Here is a 24,418-nt window from a genome sequence, read left to right as displayed (position 1 = left end):
ATTATTTGCTCTATGGTCATAAGTAATTCCTTTTAATTCGAATTATGTTGATTTATTCTTATATCTTTTAGCGTGAGATATTTTTAAACCAATTTTATAATAAAATTGGTTTAAGAATATCTTTAAACTAGTTGTTATATACTAAATCTATACTTTATTAGATCTTTTTTTAAAGGTTGCTTTTTAAACGTAGAATTGAAACTAAAAAGTAAAAGGTGTCGGGCTAGGCTGTATAAGTTTTATTTCCTTTGCCTGCGTTTAAAAAAAATTATACAATAGAAAAAATCACCAATTGCCTACCCTACAAGAGGTGAAGATAAAAAAATATAAAAGACCATCTTGTCAATGTCAATATTTTGAGTATTCTTAGGTGTCATTTGGTGCCTCTTTCTATGATTCATTCTTTAATTTTAAAATAGATTATATTTTGAATCTTGTTATCTTCCTCAATGAATTAAATTTATTATACGCAAATTATAATTACATCATATCGTTGCAATTTATGTTATTTTTCTGTGGTTTTTCATCTAGAAATAAATCTTGTGCTTTGTCAATACTGAAGTGAGGAAATTTAATACTTAAAAATATTTTGAAACAAAGTGAAAAGTATTGAAACAAAATCAAAATGCCGGTAAAGACAGTCTTTGATCTTAGATTACTATTCTTTATTGTGTTGCTAAGCGTTGATAATTTTAACTCATAAATAAATTCTTAGGCGTATCACTCGACGTTATCGGACTACACCCAGTCTGTTGGTAACTTGGCATTGTTACCACTAAGAACTACATTCAGGGGCCCGGCACCATTAAATCCTAAGTTAGAGCTTGATATTATCGACGAAGCCCTCAACTACTTTAAGGCTAATGTTTTTTTCAGATTCTATGAGATAAAAGTGAGTACGAGTATATTTGTCAAACGCATATATTCAAATCTAATCACATTAAAAAATAATAGCATATTCAAGTAATTTTTTTTTTAAATCTAATCTAGAAATAATGTATGTTGACTTAAAGAATAGGTAAAGAATATTAGAAAAACTGATCTATGAGAAAATAGTGCATAACCATTGAGTACATTTCTAATTATATAAATAGACTTTAGTTATTAAAATTTTGGTAAAATTAATGTGTAAATATTAAACCTTTTAAAAATATTCCTAATTACTTATTATGTTAGGGAATTATAATCATTTAATACATTAATATGAATTAATGTATTTAACATTATAACCTTCCCAGTCTGATGCTGACCGTGTCTTGATATACCTGACATTATATGTCTCGGAATGCTTAAAAAAGCTGCAGAAGTGTTCAAATAAGAATCAAGGCCAGCAAGAAATGTATATGCTAGCTATTTCAAAATTTGACATTCCTGGGGAGCCGGGCTTCCCTTTGAACTCTGTTTATGCTAAACCTTCAAGCCCACAAGAAGCTGGTATGTTTATACAACTTTTATTTTAGTGTTTTCTATTAAAAAAAGTACAAATATAAAGTAGATTCTTTGTAGAAGACTTGCTATGAAATTGCTCATAGTTATCTATTTATTATATTTCATAGTCTGTTTCGGTGAAGATAGAGAGAATTAATTATAATAATAAATTGATTAATATTATTCATCTGTTGTAAAATATGAAATTTTTCCTCTTTATAATATTACTTTAGACTTATCAATATTTAATATATAGTTGTTGTACATATTTAGCACATTTTCAGATTTAATGAGACAGTACTTACAACAATTGAGACATGAAACTGGGACAAGAGTTTGTGAGAAGGTATTTAAAACCTTAATGAAAATATTAATGTATTATTTTTTTATTTTTTTTGCTACTTTATAATTAATACATTTAATTTCCAGGTGTTTGCTACAGAAGATGGGAAACCAAGTAAATGGTGGCTCTGTTTTGCCAAAAGGAAATTTATGGATAAATCTCTATCTGGGCCTGGCCAATAATTTGTCTTAATTAGCCAAACTTATATATATTTAAGAATACAGATTTCCATGCATTTATTTAGAATTTGCTAAATAAAACAACAGAATTTGGTGTATAAAATATTTAAATATATTAATACAATTAATTTGAGGAAGTAAATATATATATGTAAAAACTGTAAATTGCTAAAAATGTCCACACCTGTTTCACTCATGTTGTTTACTTATTTGTACCCATTATGATCAAATTTATTTAAATTGAACTTTTTAACAATCACCTATAAATAAATACATTTATTATTTAACAATTGGTTTTATTGCTTATTTACATGATATATTCCTAAAAATACATAATACTAAATAAAACAGTCTTAATGAGTATCAAAAAATAACATAGGTAGGTAATTTGAGTGTCACAATGTTTTTATACATTACTATAAAATCTTAAAATCACACAAATTATACATATTTTAGAGTTCAAATATTGTTATGTAAACTGTCTTGAGTATATATCTTTGTCAAAATACCTTACGTGAAGACAAAATTTGGACCTATAAATCTCAATTATCAAATCCTACATAGTTAAAATAGATATAGCTTAAATTAATTTAATCCATACTCCTTTATGAGTTGCCCAGCAATGACTAGCCTTTGAATCTCTGAGGTTCCTTCATATATTTCAGTGATTCTAGCATCACGATAATGACGTTCTGCTGGCATATCAGAGACATAACCCATGCCTCCAAGAATCTGTAATAATTTTTTTTATTAAGTTTTGTATTTGTATTTAAATATATGTATTTGATTTTACATTAAATTTTATTTCTAATGCAGTACTGTTATAACTGAAAGGAAAATTTATAAAATACTTTAATATTATTATGAAATTTAAATTATATATATTTGGATTTTCTAATAATCTATTAATGTATAGTCAACATAATACCAACTTTTTATATGTAATGTAAATTGCACTCTTTTTTCCACACTAAGGCTTTCATTTGGGTTGGTGTAAATGCCTTTCTATGATATAAGCATGTACTAAATCAGTCAGTTTGTTGAGATACAGTAAATAGCTAATATATAAATATACCTGTATACACTGATGAGATAAAAATGTAGCTGCTTCAGATGCCGCTAACTTGGCCATTGCTGCCTCCTTAGTGAATGGTTTCTTATTGTCCTTGAGCCAGGCAGCGCGCCACGTGAGCAGCCGTGCAGATTCCAGCCTTAGGGCCATATCAGCCAACTTATTTTGTATAGACTGTAATTTCACAATGGGCTTTCCAAATGCTGTTCTTTTCGATGCATACTCGGCTGCCACATCCAATGATGCCTGATGAAAAATATTAGATTATTAAAAAATGAACTATGTATGTATATAAATTCATTGCAGCCTTAAATACCAATTGACAATTTAGTCAAAAAATTTGTGATAGTGCAAATGTGTGTGAATCTAAAGTGATAAGGATATATATTTTTTTATATATTTTTCTGAAGTAGTTTTAGATATATATTTATTTATAAATATATAAATAAATATATATCTAAAAATATATATATGGTAAAATAAAGAATTATATATTGTTTGTAAGGACTTTTCCATAGAATTCTATATTACTTTTAAAGATAACACAAAATGTTTTTTTTGATGAATATTTAAGTATATAAATAAATTACCTGAGCTATGCCTAAAGCCTGTGAAGCAATACCAATCCTACCAGCATCTAATGTCATCATAGCTATCTTGAAGCCCAAACCTGGTTGTCCTAAAATGTTCTCTTTTGGTATTTCACAGTCTTCATACATCAGAGAACATGTGGATGACCCTCTTATTCCTAATTTGTCTTCTTTTTTCCCTAATTCTAGGCCTTTAATTGGTTTTGGCACAATAAATGCAGAGATTCCTTTATGTTTTAAACTTTTATCAGTAGTAGCAAAGACAACAGCAGCTTTGCTTTCATAACCATTGGTGATCCAACATTTTGTACCATTTAGAATCCACTTATCACCAGCATCCTTTGCAGTAGTAGATGCAGCACCAGCATCTGATCCATTACCAGGTTCCGACAGAGCGAAGCAACCAACTATGTCACCTAAAGTTTCACTAAACATCAGTAAATATTGTACTAGGGGTGTATAAATAGAAAAAAAAAATTGACAATGTGTTAAGTACATTACAGTACATGCATCCTTAATATAATATTACTGAAGCAGCATATAATAATGATTATTCATAATTTTAAACTTATGTAATAAGTATATTCATTGATATATTTAAGATTATTTTCCACGGCTTCTTATTAAAGGTGTATATATTATTAGATGTCTCTGTGAAACTTTGTTCATATCCTTGGATGGACATTAGATAATTCGGAGTAAACCAGTCCACCTGGTCTACCTTTTCAATATGCATATGAGTACATAAGCATTTTAAATTGTGTAAATAAAAGTTAACTGACCGGCACAGAATGGCGTAACAAAGTCCTTTTTCTGTTTGTCTGTTCCCCAACCCAACAAAGGTCCAAGATATAGAGAATTGTTTACTGACATTATAACCCCAGCAGAGGCACAACCTCGAGAGATCTCTTCTAATGCTATAGAATATGCCAGATAATCAAGTCCCGCACCGCCCAATTCTTCTGGTGTAGCTATTGCCATAAGACCCAGTTCTCCCATCTTTTTAATGGCATCTCCGGGGTATAAATGCTCTCGGTCATATTTTGCAGCATTGGGCTTCAATTCTCCTTCAGCGAAATCTCGACAAGTCTTATACAACATCTGATAGGTGTCTGGTAACGCTGAAAGGGATGCTATGCTTCTACATTGGCGGGCAGCTGAACCTAGAACAGCAAGTAGTAAACATATTCTGTATTTTGATTTAAAAAACAAGTATTTATTTGATAATGTTATATATTTGTAAACTACCATAGATTTGAATAGCTTTAGATAAAACACTATGCATTTTTGTTAAAAGTTATAATAAATAAGTAATTAAACTAAAAAAAAACAAATGTTAAAAAATAAAATTAAAAGAATCTTTTTTTCTTCTTTTGAGGAACTTTGAACTTTTGTTAGTTTCGTTCAGAAATCACAAAGTAGGATTGAATATCTATATATTATTTTTTTTCTAAATGAACATAGATTAAGGATAATGTGGTCGTTTCTGTGGCGCCATTTCTCTAAATTTATAGCTAAAATTAAATTTTTAAATCATAGCGAAATCTTTATTTTTGGGATCGTTATGAACTAAATTTATAGTAAATTTAAATCAAAACTTTTATAAATTTAATTTACAATGTTTCATTAAACAATATTTTTACGAAACTATCAAATTAAAATTAATAAGGTAAGAGATAGTTTAGAATAATGGCGCTTTAGAATCGAGCCCAGTAACTGAGTAAATGATTAAATGAATTGAAAAGAAGAAAAAAAAATAAACATTGGTTAATATGTTTGGTATTCACTCTATGGTACACTATGTCGAATCCTTCTTTTTTATTTTTTATGTTATTTCGTTTATTCATTAATTTTATTTTAATCGTGATGAAAAATGGTGAGGAATCATTATTATCAATTTTATTCCATCTATGACTACATTCTCGTCGTCTTTGTCCAATAAATAAATGTCAATGTCAAACAAAAACAATTCGATAACGCGAAAAAAATAGCAAATAACAATGATAAAATGGAGATATTCTTGAGATTTGTGCCCACAAATCCTATAAGATTTACAGCTTCTAGGATATTAATAACTCATGTAGCGCATTACACAAGGTATGTAAAAAATTTCAATTTTCATGTTACGTACATAACCTACAAACACAAATTCCTTTAACAGATTGGCTGAAGTGGGAAAACTAGAATCACCAAAAACTTCCGGAAAATATGATACTGGACAGCTCATTTTACATAAAGTATTTGGCTATAGAGGAGTAATACTGTTTCCTTGGCTCGCTCGCGTATACGACAGAGATGCAACCAATAAGAAGGAAAATACTGATACTTCTAGTACCACAGAGTCATCTGGAGATTCTCTATCGAATGTAGGAAAAGAAGTAAAGGGGAGAACTCATACGTTTTACCAGGTTTTGATAGATACAAGAGATGCACCTTACATAGTAAGTATTTAATAAATCTGAAATAATATAAGAGCTATCAGTCAGTGTATAGTCTGTAATAGATAGAGCTGTTACAAACATTATTCCCTATACAGTGTAAACTCCTTATAATGAAAGTAAGTAATTTACATTGTTTATTATATTTTATATATATTGATAATACTGTTAGATTTATTAAAAATTTTAAGACATTAATTTGTTGTAATTACTAGTAAGTAGGAGTTTACATCAACTGTTTGACTATCATCAATTATAACTTCCAAAGATTTACTCTTTGATATGAAATAAGAGAATTTTTTTTTTAATTGAAAGGTTCATTAAAGATTATGATATAACATTATAGATAGAAAAGACAAAAAAGACAATAAACATTTTCTCACATTCATATCATGCAGCTTATAATATATGTATATATATCACTGTTTTAATTCCATGATGTCTATACATAAAAGGTATTTAGAAAAAAAGAAGATTTTAGTAGAAGCAATAGAAACTAAAACAATAATTTTAGAAATTATATGTATCTCTGTATGTTTGTTCTGAGATCACACAAAAACTACTGCACCATATTGAATGTGATTTCCCCTGTTGTGTTACTGAAGTTGTAACTTGAAAACTGGTGTATGTTTTCTCTTGATATACCATCAAGAAGTGATTATTTTATTGGATTTTCTACTTTTGCTAACCACATATGGCAAAAAGCTAGTATGTTATAAAGTCTTCCACCCTAAAATTTTGTTTTATGGAGTTTACATTGTAGGTATATAGTTATGTATTCTGTTTATTTATTTTTATACCACTGAGGTGGCAAATAAGCATACGGCCCACCTGATGGTAAGCAGTTACCATAGCCTATGAACACCTGTAATACCAGAGGTATTATGCGCATGTTGCTGACCCTGAAGAAACCTCTTTACTCCCCTTTTGAAGAACCCCATGCTGTAGAGTTTTATTTGTTGGTAAGGATACATAGTGAAGAAGAAGTAATTTCATTGGTTTCTATACTAGTTGATTAAAATTTGTGTGATGTGGTTTGTATATTTACTTTATACATATTTTATTGTCACTCATTGAACTACATTGCATTGAGTTGACAAGTCATTTCCTTGATAACTTTAATGTCATTTTCATTGATAAAATAATGACCTCATGTATTCAGTATTATAAAGTAATGTAATGTAACATCATATTATCTTTGAGTTCAATACTTTGTGAGATTGAAAAGTACATATAATGCAAAATATTCTTTATTTTATGAACAATTTTGCAACAGAATAGTCTCTGCATTATTTTCTAGTATGTAATAAGTACCTTTTTTTTTCAACAATAGCCTTGTTCTTATTTATTGAAATAGTTTATTATTTTAATACAAAATAAATTGTTTCAAATATAATTACTAACATAAGAAAGTGCATAACAGGACTGCTGATTGATGTCTATGGTTAATATATATTATAATAACATAAATCAGAGCTATCCAAACCATGACCCGCGGGCTACATGTGGTCTGCCCTATCTTTTCTAACTACTACCAATATTGATGTTGATGTTGAGGATTGTAAAAGAAAAATTAATGAAAAAGTAATACAATAACAAAATAATGATATAGCTGCATTTTGTTTTAAATATTTTGCAACCCCCCAATGAATTTAGTCATTTTTTTGGGCCTAGATCTTTTCTAGTTTGGACAGCCCTGGCTTAAATAATAGTTTTTTAGTAATTATAGGGATAAATTAGGAAAATTATGTTACTTTTTTTTCCTGTTCAAATGGAAAATTGGTAAAGTCTTTCTAATATAGGTTTAATAAAATTATTTATCTGTGTGAGATATATTGAATTTCAGATTTTCTTATTTACTACAAAATATAGAATTCTTGCATGTATGGCTTACAATTTATTTTTAAATTAAATATGATGTATTAATAAAATATATTTTAGTTATTAATTTTATATGGATCATAGATATTAAATGTGAGTGATATATTTTTGACTGTGCAAACAAACATCGATATGAGGCCAGAGTGGAAGAAAAAGGTATATGTACAACAAGCTTAAACATTCTATGTTGTGTTTTATATATTAATAAATAAATGTTAACAAAGCTTGGTCTTTTAACCAATAATCAGTCTCACTTTCGTTAGTTTAGGGTCCATCCATACATTCTGCTTCTGTATTAATCATGTATCTTACATGCATGAGTGAATTTATGACATTTTTAATGTATTCATATTAGTGAGAAAAATTACAGCATGTAGATACATTTTCGAGAATGTGGCTGTGTGGCTTGCTCATGAATTAGTCTAGTAATGTTATATCTAGTACATTGAATACCATGTGGAAAACATAATTAGATTTGAATAATTGTAACCAACTATATTATTAATTTTAACTTATTTGTCTAAATGAAAATAGATTTGTGAGGTCATAACGATATTACGAAAGGGTGCAGCATGTTCTTGAATAAGATTATCAATTTCATGTAAACAATTTTCATATTATTTTTACTGGAAGAAATGGTTCTGATTTACAGCAAACAATTACGGAATTATAAAAATATATCATCGTTATTTATTGTGTAGTATTTAAATAAATTCAAAAGAATTAACAAAAGAGCATATAACTCACATTGTAACAAACCCTAATTTCATTTCAAATTATATACTTATACTAATTTTATTGAAAATTCTATATTACTGATTATGGTTGAATTTATTTTATAAATTGTTATGTATACTTATCTATCAGTTTAAAATGTAAGCTTTTTCAGCGAGCGCAAACGGAAGCGGTGACATTTCTTGGTAATCAGGAGTCGAGTCGCAGCTTATATGCAATTCCCGGGCTGGATTATGTGGCACATGATGACATCATACCCTATACTTCAGTGGAACGGGTGCCATTACAACATGAACTGTTTGATAAATTCCTTATGAATAATCCTGACAAAGGTTAATAATTCTTTAAGTATTTATTTATAATAGTTTGTTAAATAAATTAATGTCCAAACGTCCATGCTCAATTTGCTGCAAGGTGCAAATTACCACTTTTTATTACGTGTATTGGCAACTTGTATATTTTTTTTATAGTGTGTAAAAATAACAGTACTTACTATCTTCACGCTAGTTTCCTTTCGTGGTTGACATGAATAGCTAAGTACCAAATCTTATTTTTGCATAGGCACATCTCTTGCTTTACCCATTTATGTATAATTTCGTGTATATGGAATCTGTAATACCAGAGACTCTTAGACTAATGTTTTAATTAGTCTTAGAATCTGTACGCAGTCTATTTAATAATAATACTATATTGACCTCCCAGTAGTTTATTTTTGCAGAGACCAATCTGTTTAATTTTTTTTTTTTCGGAGCCTACCTCCCCACCGCAATAAGTGGGCCGTCGACTAAACTTAGATACTAGGTAAAAAGTGTAGGTTGTCTTTATACTTAGGCCCGGATATTAAGTTCCAGGTTTGCTACTTGTATATGCACACACTTATACGCAAACTTATGATTACGGGAACTAATAAAACAATAATACTAAATAAACCGATTTTTAAATCTCTTCGTTTAAACCAAGTACACTATCAATGAAATGATGTATGATATGTTCAGACCCACCATTCATAGCCCAAGAGACGTTACGGGCATGGCAAAAGAAGAACCACCCTTGGCTCGAGCTGAGCGATGTTCACCGCGAGACCACAGAGGGCGTGCGCGTCACCGTCATACCCTTCTACATGGGAAGTCGCGAGTCACAAAACTCTGCAGTCTATTGGGTGAGCATTCTTAATCTTTCAGTTGGAAGTATGGGTAGTAGTATATTTTTACATTTTTTTTAAATAACCCCTTTGTACCTTGTAAGAAAAGTCTAGACAAATAGTAGTAATACTCATGAATATAAATATTTATATCGTAAGGGGATTGAACAATTGAAATATAAATGTTGACCAAGTGTATTGTGGTATATAATTCATACTAGCAACTCGCCACGGTTTCGCACAGGTGCGTTGTGATGATATGTGATTTTTATATATATTCGGGTGAGGGATTGTATGGGGAATTTTCAGACAATAGGAATGATTGCATGATTGACGTCAAGAACATTTAAAACTGTTAAACTGCTTTAGAAATATATGCGTGGTATTGTTCATGTCTATATTCGATGGTTACCATTTTCCATCAGGTGGGCCGTCCTTAGAATGGCAAATAACATTCTAAGCGCCATAAAAAAAATGTCGTTAAATCTGACCTTGAAATATTTCGATATGAACGATGTCTCGATCAGCTTAGGTCAGGTCTTAATAAGTTGGTATGTATGTAACGAGAGCATTTTCAGTGGCGGTACTGCATCCGGCTGGAGAACCTGGGCCCGCAGGCGGTGCAGCTGCGCGAGCGGCACTGGCGCATCTTCTCGCTGAGCGGCACGCTGGAGACGGTGCGCGGCCGCGGCGTCGTCGGCCAGGAGCCCGTGCTGGCGCGCCACTCGCCCGCCTTCCAGTACAGCAGCCACGTCAGCCTGCAGGCGCCCAGCGGACACATGTGGTACGCGCTCACCATACATTGTATAGATACAGCATCCACCAGGGGGGGGGGGGGGAAGAAGGATTGGTAGTAATGAGGTCTAATTCACCCATTGCTAGCAATACACCCTATCAGGTCGATCTCCACGCGGTTCTCCCTGGAAACTGTCGTGGTTAATTCTAGTGGAATTCTACCATTACCATTATCGCCCATTAAAAAAAAAAAGATAAAGCATCAAGCCTCAAAAAACGGGTCAACTTTTTGTCAGCTAATTGTCAAATTAGTTGACTCGTTTTTTTATCAATGTTCTATATACTTACGCACATAATGTATTTATATTTAATTATTTAATAAATAAAATGAGTTTTTGCGCTTTAAAAAGATACAAAAATTATAAAAAAAATATACAAGTTTTAAAAGAAATACTCATAACTATTTATTACATATTATTACATACATATACACGCAAAATTGTATGAAAAAGTAGACCCGCTCTCGAAACATTTGTATGGTGACATTCTATGTAATCTAAGGCGCTTACTTTTATTGTCTCTTTGTAATACAAACATTCGGAAGAGGAAGGGAGGATTGTTAGTGATGGGGTGTAACAGCGCCAATGCTAGCAATATGTATATAACGACCTCTCTCATGAATTAATTGAAACTCTCATTCGTACAAAGCAGTTCGTGTTATTAGGAGCTGTTATTGAATATTGGCTCCTTTAAAAAATTGCAAAATTCGTAATTTTAAGTATGTTTATTTTTATGTATTAAAAGCAGCAGTTTGATTGAGATTTACTAATATCGCCTATAGAGGCGATATTAGTAAATCAATAAGGAACAATAGTGTTGAATGTGTTGCTCTAAAATCACTCTATATTATAGCAATAAATTTATATATAAATAAATTTTCTAAGTTAGTGATGTATTTTTCAATTTTATTGTAAAAGTTAAAAATACATGCCTTACGTCTTGTATAACTTTAACAATTATATTCCGCGCGTTGCAGCGAAGCTAAAATATTTTCAGTTTTTCTTTAAAAAAGCTATTTAATAGGGAGGTTCGTTGAAAATATAGCTTATTTTTACTATGTGATTAATGTCGTGTCCCCCATATCATGCAATTACGCGTAGTTTATTAAATTCCAATATATAAATATAATCTTATGTGAATTTCAGGGGTACATTTCGAATGGAGCGTGAAGACGGATATACATTCGATTGCCGTATACCACCGTTTTCACTCGAGAGTAAACCGGACGAGGGCGCTCCAGTCGCCCCTACGCCGGCCCCTTGATGGTGCAAGATACCGCCCGAAATCCGTGGTTGTTCTAATTTAGACTCTATGCGTCGCGATTTTGATGCCAAAATCAATAGTTCTACATAACAAATTCATGACGTTTGAAATTCATGATCACGTCGATTTGTTAGGATGTGATGAATATTGTTGTTTGTGATGTTTATTCAGTCATTATTTTTAGCTAAATATTTTTTTCTCATGAAAAATAAATATCGCTATAATGCTGTTATTATGATATATTATTTATTATGTACGAAGTAGGTGGAGATTCCGTTAGGTATATTCATCGCATCCATTGTTTGTTCTGACAAATTCCTTAGTCAATATTTAATTATTATCCTAGTTCTGTAATAAATTACAGTATTCTGTTAATCGCTTTTCATTTATACAATGTACCTACATTTGACCATGCGTATTTCTCCTCTATCTGTAGCAGGTATTTCCAAAAGGAAGTGTACAAGACAATGAATTTTTTCCATTGTTTCTTGGATTATGAGAAAATGTATGACTGTTAGGATATTTTTTACTCGGGTAATCTGCTGGTTAGGTAGCTAGTTAGATATAAACCTCATTGCAGTAGATTCAGTGTTAATTTTAAATCTTTGGTTGGACTAAAAGTGTCATTTACTGCTGGAGCAGTTGACTAAATTTTAGACCAGAGTTTAAAGAAGTATTCGGGATTACGAAACATAAAAATATAAAAAAAAAAATAATAAAATATAAAAGTTTATATCTGTAGTAACAGAGTGTAAATTTTCTCGGTTTTTTTGTCTATAATTTTTAAAATACGTAACTTTATTTTTCTGATAATTATTACGACAACCTGTTACTCAATTCCGGATTGACGACGACTTCTGGTACATCCTGTATATGACTTAAATTACCTAATAAAACTTAAATTAACTATTAAATTTTATTATTACATATGTAACTACATAATATTAAATGGAAATAATTAATTGTATTGAATTTAAAAAAAAAACAACATTCTGTTATTAAGTCTTTTGAAAAAAGAATAAAACACCAGCAGTTGTGTTGCTATTTACATGTCCAAATAAAGACTAGGGATTTAAAATATACGATATTAAATATAAGAGGGGGAAAGTAATAGGATATGCTTTGAATAATTCGCTGACGTCAATGTATTTACTGTATTTATCTGTTGAAGGTGTTACATTACTCTGTTAATATAACACCTTAAGTGCTAGAGACCTTTTAAGCTTGTTGTGACTTTTTGATTTCGTACTGGCAAATAATCTTTCACAATAACGCACTTTAAATACAATTGTACATTAAACAAAGTCTAATTTTATTAAAGGAAAAATTACCTTTATTTTTTGACTGCTATGTTGTTCATGCCATGTGTATACAATAGGCCACCCCTTCCTTTTCCGTAGGTGCCATAAGAGGTGGTTAAAGGAGGGCGAGGGATGGGAAGCAGCGTCCCTCTTTAAACATCTCCATAGCCTAACTACGGTTGCCAATCCGCCTGCCAAGTGTACTACTACTACAACTACTGAAAAAACCCACCAAGGGGAAGGCTTTTGTTCAGCAGTGGACAGTTAAAAGCTGATATGATGGTGATGATGATGATGATGTCGTTCATGGTGTTAATAAAAAAAAATATAATTTGCATTTCTTTATTATAGTTATAAATCCTGCATCATATAATTATTACAAATGGGGTCAATTATTTACAGCATCTATCTACAACTAAGTAAATATGTACAAATATCATCTAACACATAAGACTAGCTTAACTATCAGCCTTTCATTTGCATTATTATATTATAATTTAATAGAATTTTTTTTTATCTAGTCGATTTCTTCTTTTTATCAATAAACTTGTGAATCGATTTTAATTTTTTTTTTTTTTTTTTTTGAAAGTTTTCATGTTGGTCTTATACAAGTCAAAAAAATATGGTTACTTTATATATCATATAGCAAAGCCTGGAATTTATGTTCGGGGATTCCTGGGGTTAGCCTCTACGACGTTATTCAAACGAATGGTGATATCCTGTAGGGCCATGTTGGGTAATATAAAATCTTCGATGCTAGTCGCGGTTCGCGATGGTCTGTCGAACGGGAAGCCCATGGCGCGTTTGTCCGGATACTTCCTGTCGCGTAGACCGCAGAAACTGGATGCTTCCTTGCAGGAAATTTCAGGACTGTTTCCCGGCTCATCGATCTACACAGAAATGTGAAGAATTATATATATTATACCACTAATATAAGTAGAAAAATCACTAGTACGTTTGTAACTACATAAGTTGTTTTGTTTTCATGGCTAAATGATTAAATTTATTTTAATGATTTGTACGAGGAACTGAGATGACCTTCCTAAGTTCCCGCTAAAAACAAAAAAAATAACTGGTTGCATATGTAATATAATGAAAAAATCCCAACATTTTGAAAGACAATAGTGAATTTTATTGATTTACTTAACTTTTTATGGTTAGTAAGCTTATAGTTTTTTTTAAGAATTACAGTTTAGGCGCTTCACACACTAATCGCGCACACCGCCGCGGTTTTTTTTATGGGTCAAAATTGAATGGTAGCTCTACTTGTGCTTTTCGGTGTACGCTGGCGGGACACCACTGAGAAATGATAGTTGAGGTTATAGCACATCCGTTGTCTCACCGTGACGCATTCAACAAGAACTTATCCACAACGGCTTCCAGGGAAAATTACGTGGAGGTGGACCTGATGAGTATATTGCTAGTAATGGGGCTTTTTAGATCTCCATTACTAACAATCCCTTGTCCCGCGGCTTGTTGGTTAGCGGCGTGCCATTAGGTTCAGTGTGTGCATATATAAATTGCAGATTTGTAATGCAGAATTACCCGCTTATTTAAAAAAAATCAATTAAGTATTCAGAATAATTATTTAAAAAGTGTTGTTATAAATTCTTACGTTATTTATAAGAGTATCAGCTTTTACCTGCGACTTCGTTTGCGTGACTGGATAATGTTCATTGACCGGGATAAAAAGTAGCCATCCCTTATGGTATATGTTTTTTTTTTATACAACTTAGAATGGCAAACAAGCTGACGGCCCACCTGATGTAAAGTGGTAACCGTCGCCTATAGACATGAGCAGTACCGTGGACATAACAGAGTATACTATTTCGCCCATGATACCCCCCATGCGTTGCCATTTCTGAGGACTCAAGCGTTATTCCTCTGTACCCAGTAAATTCACACCATATCCCACCCTTCAAACCGAAACACAGCCATGCAAACAGCTGCTTTACGGTTGAAACACGAATGGAACAGAGGCCAACCAATTACCCAAGCAATCGACTTTTGTACAAAGTCATAGTATTTAGTTAAGCCATTATAGCGCTAATAGGTAATAAATAAACTCACTTGCATTACATACGTAAGTTCATGTAAATATTGCAACGTAAGTTCGGCAGCGAGGACCTTTCTTAAACTAAACGTACCCTGTCCAAGTCGTAGTTGGAGAGCATAACGAAAAGCACATAAGGTGCTCCAGCCTCTGTGCCCTTAGGCACGAGCATGTGTTGAGGCCACCCACAGCCGCAGAAGTTGAAGGCGGCAAGGTCGACGCGGCGCGGGTCGTCGGCCTGCACCGACAGGTCGCGGAATGTCTGCTCGAACGGAATTGTGAAGGTCGACTCCGTAGATTGGCGAGTGATGGTGTTCTCGCCAGCTTTCACTGAAATGTTAAGTATTATTTTTAATCTATTTCCAAAAGGCATCTGTTTGTTGTGTGGCTATGAGTTATTAGTTCGCTAATTCCGAACATTGACAATTGGCGAGGAACAAATTGTTTATTACCGTGCAAAATCGACGACTAGTCACTTTTCCGTCCGTGTTCTAAATTCATATTATTTCAATTTAGAGTATCAGACAGAAACTTTGTTGTTTTTTATATCGTCTGCTTGGGTACCTCTATACTTTTATTTTTGTTTTTGCACTGAAGCAGTTGTTTGTATGGTTGTTTCGGTTTATATGGTAATAAAATTACAGGGTACAGAAACATTACACCTTGAGTCCTCAAAAATGACAACGTATGGGGGGGGGGGGTATCATGGGCGACACAGTATACTCTGTTATGTCCATGGTACTGTTCATGTCCATAGATGACGATTTCCACTTTTCATCAGGTTGATCAACAGCTTGTTTGCCATTCTAAGTTGCATAGAAAAATCTACGAAATCCTTTTAGGTTAAGAAATTTCTATAAGTTATATATATGCAAGTATTTTATATAAATTTACCTACTTCATCTTAATAAAATTAATATAGATCTAAAATAGAAAAGAATCATCAAAATCGACAATATACCTAAACACAGACTGTAAGATAGACTGGTTTATTATTCAGTATTCTTTATGTAATCCGTTTTATAAAAACAGTACTTACATGGTGTGACGAATCTGTCCATTTCTATGAACATCTTGCGTTGATCGACCAGTGACCAAGCCAAATTGCGCTCGTCGAACTTGGGGCTGATGAAGATGCGTACCGTGGTGCGGCGAGCGTTGCCTGAGTTGTTAACTTTGATGCTGGAAGTATTACAATACGTCTGATAATTGTATTTAATTTATAAATGTCTAATTATAAATACAAGTATAAAATAAATATAATATATGTATTTATAAATGAATATCACGTAAAATTTATAGGAAAAAAAAACAGAAAAACTCTCTTTTCAAAGGTCTTTTAAAAGAGTTATTTTTGTATCTATCAAATAAATGTTAATACAAGTAAACAATATTAATATTAACATTAGGTATTGGAAGTTTATCTGTCAATTTGTCACGACAGGTCCGTTAAATAAGTTTAAATCTTATATTTGTTTATTTGAAGATATTTGAATAAGTAATACCGAAATGCAGAATACGCATTTAGGAATTCAAAATATTAAGAGATTAAATAAATACCTTTCTCCTAGTTAGAAGAGACATGTGGATTCGATTCCTATCGGATCGAGTTATCGGAAGGTATTTTTTTTAACCTTTTAATAACTTGAAATTTATTTCCCCACAAATTATTTATATTTGATATGTAAATTGATAGCTCGATTCTCTCAAACAAAGAAATTAATATAATAAATACATAAACAAATGTTCTGATTAATATGTGCACATATTCGTGCGTATTAATAATATTGAGTGTAAAAAATAAATAAATAAATAACAAGTACTTAGAATGGAACATGGAATAGACTTCCTAAGGAAGTCTATCTCTTACAGAGTAAGCTAAGGTAATAAGTTAGATAGGTATAAATAAGTATTACGGACGAATGTATTGTAGGTGTCTAGTTATTACTGCAAAGGTTTGGAAAATAAAATTATGTAAAACATTTACGACTATATGCTGTCATTTTTATAAGTATTTTTTCCATAGTACTCACACATATCGGAAAGGCCTATGATTAAGATGGGTGAAGCGCGCGTATACTGGGCCACGGTTGGAGAAATCCAGCCCACGGGAGAGGTCCACATCGCTAGACATCCAGAACGTACTGAGAACGTTCTGAGGACTGCCTTGTGTTTCCACGCTAACTGAGGTCACTTGAACACCAGGATTTTCAAGCTAAACACAAAATTTACGATTTGTATTATATACAATGTCTTGATTGTTTCATTCACATGTTGTGGTGTTTTATTATTGCTCTAGGCCAGAACTCACTGAAGAAATATAGTTGGGTAACCTTTTGACTGTTGATTTGCCTAGACTCTCTGGTTCTAAGAGCATGCTGGTGGGTACCAGTGAGAGATGATAGGTAAGGTTAAAAGCAGGTCAGTTAGATCATCGTGACAGATTCCACTAGACTCAACCAAGATAGTTATTCATAAATCTTTATTAACCAATGTAACAGTTTTCGTCAGACAATGGCAAGTTTCTAGGCGGAATCGCGTGGAGATTGACCTGATAGGATGTGTAGTGCTAGCAAATTTTTCTGCTTGTTAAGTTTATTGCTGACTTTAATGTATTAAATCGGATTTATCCGACTAAGACCCTGTGTTTGTATGTTTGTTTTTGTCATATATTTAACTATCTACTGCTTACATTAACACAGTGTCTGTGCAAACTATTATATTTCTCATTATGTTGATTATTATTGATGATTACACGAGACTATAGTCATATAGTCATAGATATAAAAATTCTGTAGTAGGTATTCGTAATTTCAATTACCTCAGAGCGACTGTAAGGGCGTACGAAGTTGGATTCTTTATGCTTCTGGAAGAGATCGTCGACCCACGCGTGCCATCGATAGAAGAACGGATCGCGCATCGTCGTAGCTTCATCGGCGATCACACCAAAATTCTCCTGTTTCAAAATTATAGTAAGTAAATAGCAGGAGTTTTAAGAAGCCAGTAAAATTTACGGCGCCACAGTAGAGGTAAGAACGAGCAAGGACACAAAACAATATAATGGGACATAAGAAAATAGAACATTTTTATTAAATTTATATTGATTATGATGATCAGGCATGAGGGGTACCATGGTAAAAATATTATATGCTGATGTCTGTAGTGATCATATTACAACCCTTCCTATATTTACGAGTATAGTACTTATAGTTAATGGACTACTATTGTAGACTCATACTTGATGGATAGGTGTCAACCCTAGTTAATAGCCTAATAGTTAAGATTTATTAACGTACTATTTTCGGTAGGTAGCTAGTAAAAAAATCATCAAAATCCTCTAAATAGAATTCGGAGGGACGGAGCGTTTTCGCACTTGGTGCTAAGTCGTAGACAGTACCATTAATATTGCATTAAGTCTACCAGTACCCATGTTAGACTTTGTAGATCATTGTTTTGTCATAAAATATCATGATAAACCAACAGAATGTTACTATTATTATATATATTTTTTAATTCTGTCGATGAACGACTTGATTTGGATTGCCGATAGAGCCGAAGGCTAGCTTAATTAATTAGCATGTAAATAGACTAGAACGGTCAGCCGAGTCCATGACTCCACGACACTGATTGTGTTACAAATTCGTAGAATCGATCTTCATTTACAAAATACTCTTTTTAATAAAGGCTTACAAGATAGCGGTGACTCGGATCATGCACATAGGCAGAGAAGCTGTGGCCGTTGTTGTGCACGCTTCCGTAGAGTTCCCGGTTTGGGGACAGGATACTGGCTTCTACCATGTTGCCCAATGTGTCAATATCTAAGGGTCGCGTTGAACCATCAGGCTGGGGACAAAGATAATAATCGTTTCAATCATCTATAATCAATTCTTAAAATAATTATTAGATAATAATTTTCATATTATAATATCTCTTTTATATAAAATCCGAAACCCTTTTAAATAATACTAATGCAAATCGGGTCAGATATATAGGAGAAATAGATATATATGCATGTATAAATACACCTGAAAATTATGTGTCGAAAGTAAAATAGGCTAACAACTTTGTGTTTCGTTAAATGCGTGTCGCTAATCAGGAATAAAAAAAAAAGAAACAGAAATATTCCTTTTACGAGTATATCAACCAGTAGTATATTAACCAGAGGGAGACTTTGTACAAAAGTCGATTGCTTGGGTACCTCTGTCCCATTCGTGTTTCTACCATGAAGCAGTTGTGTTTGCATGGCTGTGTTTCGGTTTGAAGGGTGGGATATGGCGTGAATTTACTGGGTACAGAGGAATAACACCTGAGTCCTCAGGAATGGCAACGCATGGGGGTATCATGGGCGAAACAGTATACTCTGTTATGTCCATGGTTACAGCTCATGTCTATAGGCGACGGTTACCACTTTCCATCAGGTGGGCCGTTAGCTTGTTTGCCATTCTAAGTTGTATAAAAAAAAAATATCAACGATATCCTAATACGACAAAATTTACATGCTTTCAGAGCCAGTAAGCGAGAGTACAAACTCAAGAAATATACCAGTGTGACCGTTCCCATGGAGACAGCTTCTTCCAAGTTCCTCCTCCAACGCTCCATGTCAGAAATAGTAACGTTTAGTCCATCTACCGGCCGATTCAAGTCTTGCCACGTCATATTAGCCTGTCGCGGCGGCCAGCCACGGGATGACGTTAGGCTGTCCAGCTTCGGAAAGTAAGCCTCAGGGATAGGCTCCCGCCAGTTATTAAACTTTTTTACTCTCTTTAAAGAATTGTTAATACGCTCGCAATTGTATCTGTTTAAATAAAAAAAATATTACCGTCACTTTGCTCTCTGATTCACTTACCATCATCAGATAGACCATTCATATTCTATTTCAGATTAAACAAATAAGAAACTCTTGGAAATTACATCAAATGGCGATAAAATCAAAGTACCTTTGGTGACGTCATATGGGATACTCTTTAGTGTATCTTTTGTAATGTTTACCATTTTAAGAGGGTAATCATTACAAAACCTATTGTTATATATGGTAAGTCGACAACTTGCTTGCCACTCTTAGTACTTCTAAGAACAAAAAAAATAGTTCAATATTTTTACAGCATTTTACTTATGCATATAAAATGAGAAAAGTATTACCGAGCTATGATTTGCTGATGCATGTAGAAGAACAATTCTCCGCGACGATCCTTAGCAACGATGGATCTGTCGCTGGCTGTAAACGGATACACCAAATGCCAATGCCAATGATGTAGATTGATTCCAATGTCCTCACGCCAATAAGCAAGACGGTGTTCCTCTTCTAGATCCGTGGCAGTGTAATCTCTTGGAATGATGATCGGTGTTCGCTAGAATAATGTGATTTTAATGAGTTTGTTTACAACTTTATTGCTACAGCAGTCACAGTGTACAATACCTAATAGGTTAAATTGGGGGGGGGGGGGAGGGGGAGGCATAGGAAGGAAGGGATATTATTGTTTATATATTACTATCATCATCCTATCAGCCTTAAGTGTCCCCTGCGAAACAAATTGGATTGGATATATATAACGGATTGGCAACCGCAGTTAGGCTTTAGAAATGTATTAAGAGGGACGCTGCTGCTAATCTCTCGCCCTCCCTTAGTCGGCTCTTACTACGACACCCACCGGATAGGAAGGGGTGGCTTTATTCTATGCCGGGACTACACGACCAATTTTATTACTATAAGAATAAGAAAATCGTGATTGTTTAAATTTAACCTAAAATTGTTAAAAAAAGTACATTCAGTATGAGTATTTAGTTTAGTATGTTTAATACATAAATAAGTACATAACTTTTATGAAGAGTCTATTTAATTAAATATTTGTATCTCACCGGTATCCCACGGGGAAAGACAGCAGCTGTCTCACGTGCTTGGGCGAATGCTTGTGAATCCAAAAACTTGGACGGGAATGTTTCTGCAAAGTTCTGTATCGGCACATTTCTTGTGTCCCGTCTGAAATAATTTATTCTATAAGTGTCATGTGCGTATTTAATGGAGAATGTAAGACAGTTGACATATAACTATTTAAATATAAAAAGAGTGATGTTAGTCTCTTAGTACCTGTTTATTTGTAACTAAAGTAAGAGCTTTTACAGGGGTTTTCAAAGAGTAAGATGCGCTCTTTATTGGGGGTATAGACGGGCGAAAGGGACGAATGACGCTCGAATCAAATAAACCTCAAAATTAGATTCAGAAATATATCTAGGACATGTTATGTAAACAGGAAGTCTGATTGATCTAATCTAATGACTGGTGTGGAAAGTCTTGTCTTAAAAGATATATCAAGAGAGAAGTATTTTATTTATTTCACCAACCTGTGCATCAGTACAACGGAATAACAGTAGTTGAATAACTGTGGGTTTAGGCGTCCCCTAGCGTATACACACGATGACAGTAGATCGTCTAGCTGGTTCTCAGGGATATCTGGATCATAGGAATTATTTTTTAATGGGATATTTATACATATTTTTTTTATACGTAAAAGAATATAACAAATTCGTATAGTTATAGTAAAAAGTTGTTTAATTTATTTATTACCGATCAGGCGGTATACCTAAGTATGTTATTATACAGTACAATTGATTTTATTTCAGTTAAAGATACAACATTCATGGTAACAAAATTTTATCGAATGCAAAAAAGCTAGGTGTGTTCAAATTAAAATTCACTGTTCAAAATAAAATCGAATTCCTAACAATTATTTACATTTTTTCGTTTACTTTTGTATCCTCGACGTCTATCACAGATGATTTACAATGTGTGAAATTGAAATCCAAAGTTTATGGTCCAAATTTCGTACATGCAATGAAATTTGTTAATATTTTTTTATGCAATTTAGAATGACAAACAAGCTGACGGCCTACCTGATGGAAAGCAGTAACCGTCACCTATAGATATGTACAGTACCATGGACATAAAAAAATCAGGCCCGTTGATAGAGAGTGATGTTTTATTTGTTATAAATGGAAATTTTACTTTTAAAATCCATAGAATTGAAATTTTATTAGTATTTCTAATTATTTGTATCGTTCGACTCTGAAGTTTCGGAATAAATTTCGTTGTAGGTGGGCTGAATTCCTATGGAAAATTCGGATCTTTGAAATTATTTAAACTGCTTTTATTTAATAATAATATTATTAGTGGCATTAGATATATAAAATCAATTAATCAACGTACTTACATTTCATGCATTACTAAATATTATAGAATTTTTTTTACTTACTCATGAGTACGTCAATGACTTCGGTAGCCATTTCCTGGTGTCTTGGCAGAAAGAGCGAGAAGTCTGCGTCAGTAGGCAATTGCGATGCTATAGGAAACTGCGGCGGATTGGACAGTGGTTTCAGTGGAATTTTTTCATCTGCTTCCTCACCAAAACGGTTATTCAGAGCGATCCCGTTGTCCTCATAGTCTACGGGCTATCGGAAAACATTATTTATAAAAAATCATAATAATTATGATAAGCGTGATGAAGTAACATAAGTTCAAACATATATAAGAACAAATGTATTCAATACGGACAAAGTAGGAGATTGTGAAGCGGTATAAATTACAATACATATAGACACGACTTACCAATAGATCTTGCGTAAGTTGAAATATTGCTCCATTTTCGCCTTTAGGTGTAATCAACGGCTCATTGGGACGATCAAATAAGAGCTGAAAACTCTTTACACGGTCTGTCATTGTAATAGTTTTATTAAAATGTTATGTTATATAAAATATGTTTATAAAATTTTACTCACTTCACAGAATACTGTGAAGTGGGAATGATAAGTACAATTGACACATGTCTTTTATATTAAAATATTTAGTTTCGGGTGCAACATTGCCGCTGAGTGCAAAACCACAGCAACCGCAAAACCGGTGGACTATCTATATTTTTTTACGTGAGAACCTAATGATAGTATGGACAACAAAGTTAAATTATTATTGTAATAAAAAATATGATTTTAATCGCAATACATAAGAGTGATAAGTAGACAGATACCCATACAATTGTTGAACGCGGCTTGTACAAATATATATGAAAATAATAGGCCAAACATTTTAATTTATGCAATAGGAAGCATAGAGAATGTAACCGTATATGATATTACAATAAAGCGAAATATAGACTCCATAATAAAACGGGAGTACTTTAGTTCTAGTGATTGCAAGAAAAATTGTGAAAATAGGTTTAGAATTGTCAACCATATCTAGATATTTCTCCTTTTTGAATATTTTAAAAAAATCACTACAATTATAAGACTAATAACTATTACCTATCTATATTTATGTAGTATACAGATATCTAAATACTGATTTTGATCATGTATAAATTGTGTTCAGCGTGATATAATTAATATAAACGATGTTTTTAACTTAATTTTCAATAGATTTGAACCGACGAGTAAACAATAATCATAATTAATATAATTAAGTATAATTATAGTGTCTAATTGATAAATTATATTATTTATTTAAATTTATATTATTATTTATTTATTGATAAATAAATTAAATTATCTAATTGATTAACATGTTTGTTCATATAATAGTCTAGTTGATTTCTATGTAATATTTAAATTTAAATTATGCTGAACTTGTAAAATTGCATAATGTGTTGTTCCTACTATTTATCAATATGAATTGAAATTTAAGTAATGATATACTACGAAGATAAATAGTATTTAAAGTTATGTATAAATAATAAATAAATAAATAATTTATTTGTAATATGCCGTTTCCCGTTAAAATTTCACCTTTTAATTCAAACATAATTTTAATCATATTATATTATAGTTGTATGTAATTGAAATAACATTATAACTACAATCTTATAGGCGTAATGTAATACAATTTGTTGAACGCGGCTTGTACAAATAATTATATATCTAGATTATCTAACTCTTCTATTTAGATATTTATAGTTTATAGACTGATTTTGATTAAAATTACATCATACAATTTAGATTAAATTCATATATATTCTTTAGAATTGAATATTTTTTTTCAATTAGTAAATACAATTATAGTCTAATAATTTAGTAAACTTCCGATTTATGTATTTCAGTTGTTTTATGATTTTTTTTATAGCACAAAGGTGACAAACAAGCATACAGCGCGTCTGATGGTAAACGGTCACTGTAGCCTATGGACGCCTGCAACTCTTTGCTTGTTGTTGTTGCTGAC

General features: G+C 32.3%; 4 protein-coding genes across 6 annotated transcripts; 2 read left to right on the top strand and 2 right to left on the bottom strand.

Moving 5' to 3' along the window:
- The first annotated feature begins 353 nt into the window (after positions 1 to 353).
- On the top strand, positions 354 to 2,240 carry LOC113515049 (actin-related protein 2/3 complex subunit 3). Its single transcript, XM_026899182.3, has 5 exons — positions 354 to 631; positions 716 to 892; positions 1,239 to 1,434; positions 1,713 to 1,774; positions 1,858 to 2,240. The coding sequence occupies exons 1-5, from the start codon at positions 626 to 628 to the stop codon at positions 1,951 to 1,953; spliced, it is 537 nt and encodes a 178-aa protein (XP_026754983.1). The 5' UTR covers positions 354 to 625; the 3' UTR covers positions 1,954 to 2,240.
- Positions 2,228 to 5,028, bottom strand: LOC113515048 (short-chain specific acyl-CoA dehydrogenase, mitochondrial). The gene is made up of 5 exons (XM_026899180.2): positions 4,861 to 5,028; positions 4,395 to 4,775; positions 3,613 to 4,028; positions 3,026 to 3,268; positions 2,228 to 2,682 (listed from the first exon to the last, which is right to left on the bottom strand). Exons 1-5 carry the CDS (start codon positions 4,895 to 4,897, stop codon positions 2,536 to 2,538), a joined length of 1,224 nt encoding a protein of 407 aa, XP_026754981.2. The 5' UTR covers positions 4,898 to 5,028; the 3' UTR covers positions 2,228 to 2,535.
- Positions 5,029 to 5,522: 494 nt separating this feature from the next.
- Positions 5,523 to 12,240, top strand: LOC113514987 (polymerase delta-interacting protein 2). 3 transcript variants are annotated; one of them, XM_026899094.3, is made up of 7 exons: positions 5,523 to 5,709; positions 5,774 to 6,053; positions 8,043 to 8,087; positions 8,821 to 8,998; positions 9,677 to 9,825; positions 10,386 to 10,591; positions 11,748 to 12,240. In XM_026899094.3, the coding sequence occupies exons 1-7, from the start codon at positions 5,621 to 5,623 to the stop codon at positions 11,863 to 11,865; spliced, it is 1,065 nt and encodes a 354-aa protein (XP_026754895.1). In that variant the 5' UTR covers positions 5,523 to 5,620; the 3' UTR covers positions 11,866 to 12,240. The 3 variants fall into 3 exon arrangements, with proteins under 3 accessions (XP_026754895.1, XP_026754894.1, XP_026754896.1); XM_026899093.3 differs by having other exon boundaries at positions 5,525 to 5,709; positions 9,662 to 9,825; XM_026899095.3 differs by lacking the exon at positions 8,043 to 8,087 and having other exon boundaries at positions 5,528 to 5,709; positions 9,662 to 9,825.
- Positions 12,241 to 13,494: 1,254 nt separating this feature from the next.
- Positions 13,495 to 23,028, bottom strand: LOC113515116 (phenoloxidase subunit 2-like). The gene is made up of 12 exons (XM_026899262.3): positions 22,820 to 23,028; positions 22,467 to 22,662; positions 21,559 to 21,667; positions 21,076 to 21,196; positions 20,359 to 20,567; positions 19,762 to 20,014; positions 18,910 to 19,062; positions 18,041 to 18,175; positions 17,253 to 17,434; positions 16,259 to 16,401; positions 15,314 to 15,549; positions 13,495 to 14,056 (listed from the first exon to the last, which is right to left on the bottom strand). The coding sequence occupies exons 1-12, from the start codon at positions 22,928 to 22,930 to the stop codon at positions 13,826 to 13,828; spliced, it is 2,079 nt and encodes a 692-aa protein (XP_026755063.2). The 5' UTR covers positions 22,931 to 23,028; the 3' UTR covers positions 13,495 to 13,825.
- Between the last annotated feature and the right edge of the window lie 1,390 nt (positions 23,029 to 24,418).

This window comes from Galleria mellonella, unplaced genomic scaffold (assembly GCF_026898425.1).
Source record: "Galleria mellonella isolate WM207_F2 unplaced genomic scaffold, CSIRO_AGI_GalMel_v1 utg312, whole genome shotgun sequence".
Classification (NCBI taxonomy): domain Eukaryota; kingdom Metazoa; phylum Arthropoda; class Insecta; order Lepidoptera; family Pyralidae; genus Galleria; species Galleria mellonella.
Note: the sequence above shows the minus strand (reverse complement) of the source record. Positions and strands in the feature narration are given on the sequence as shown.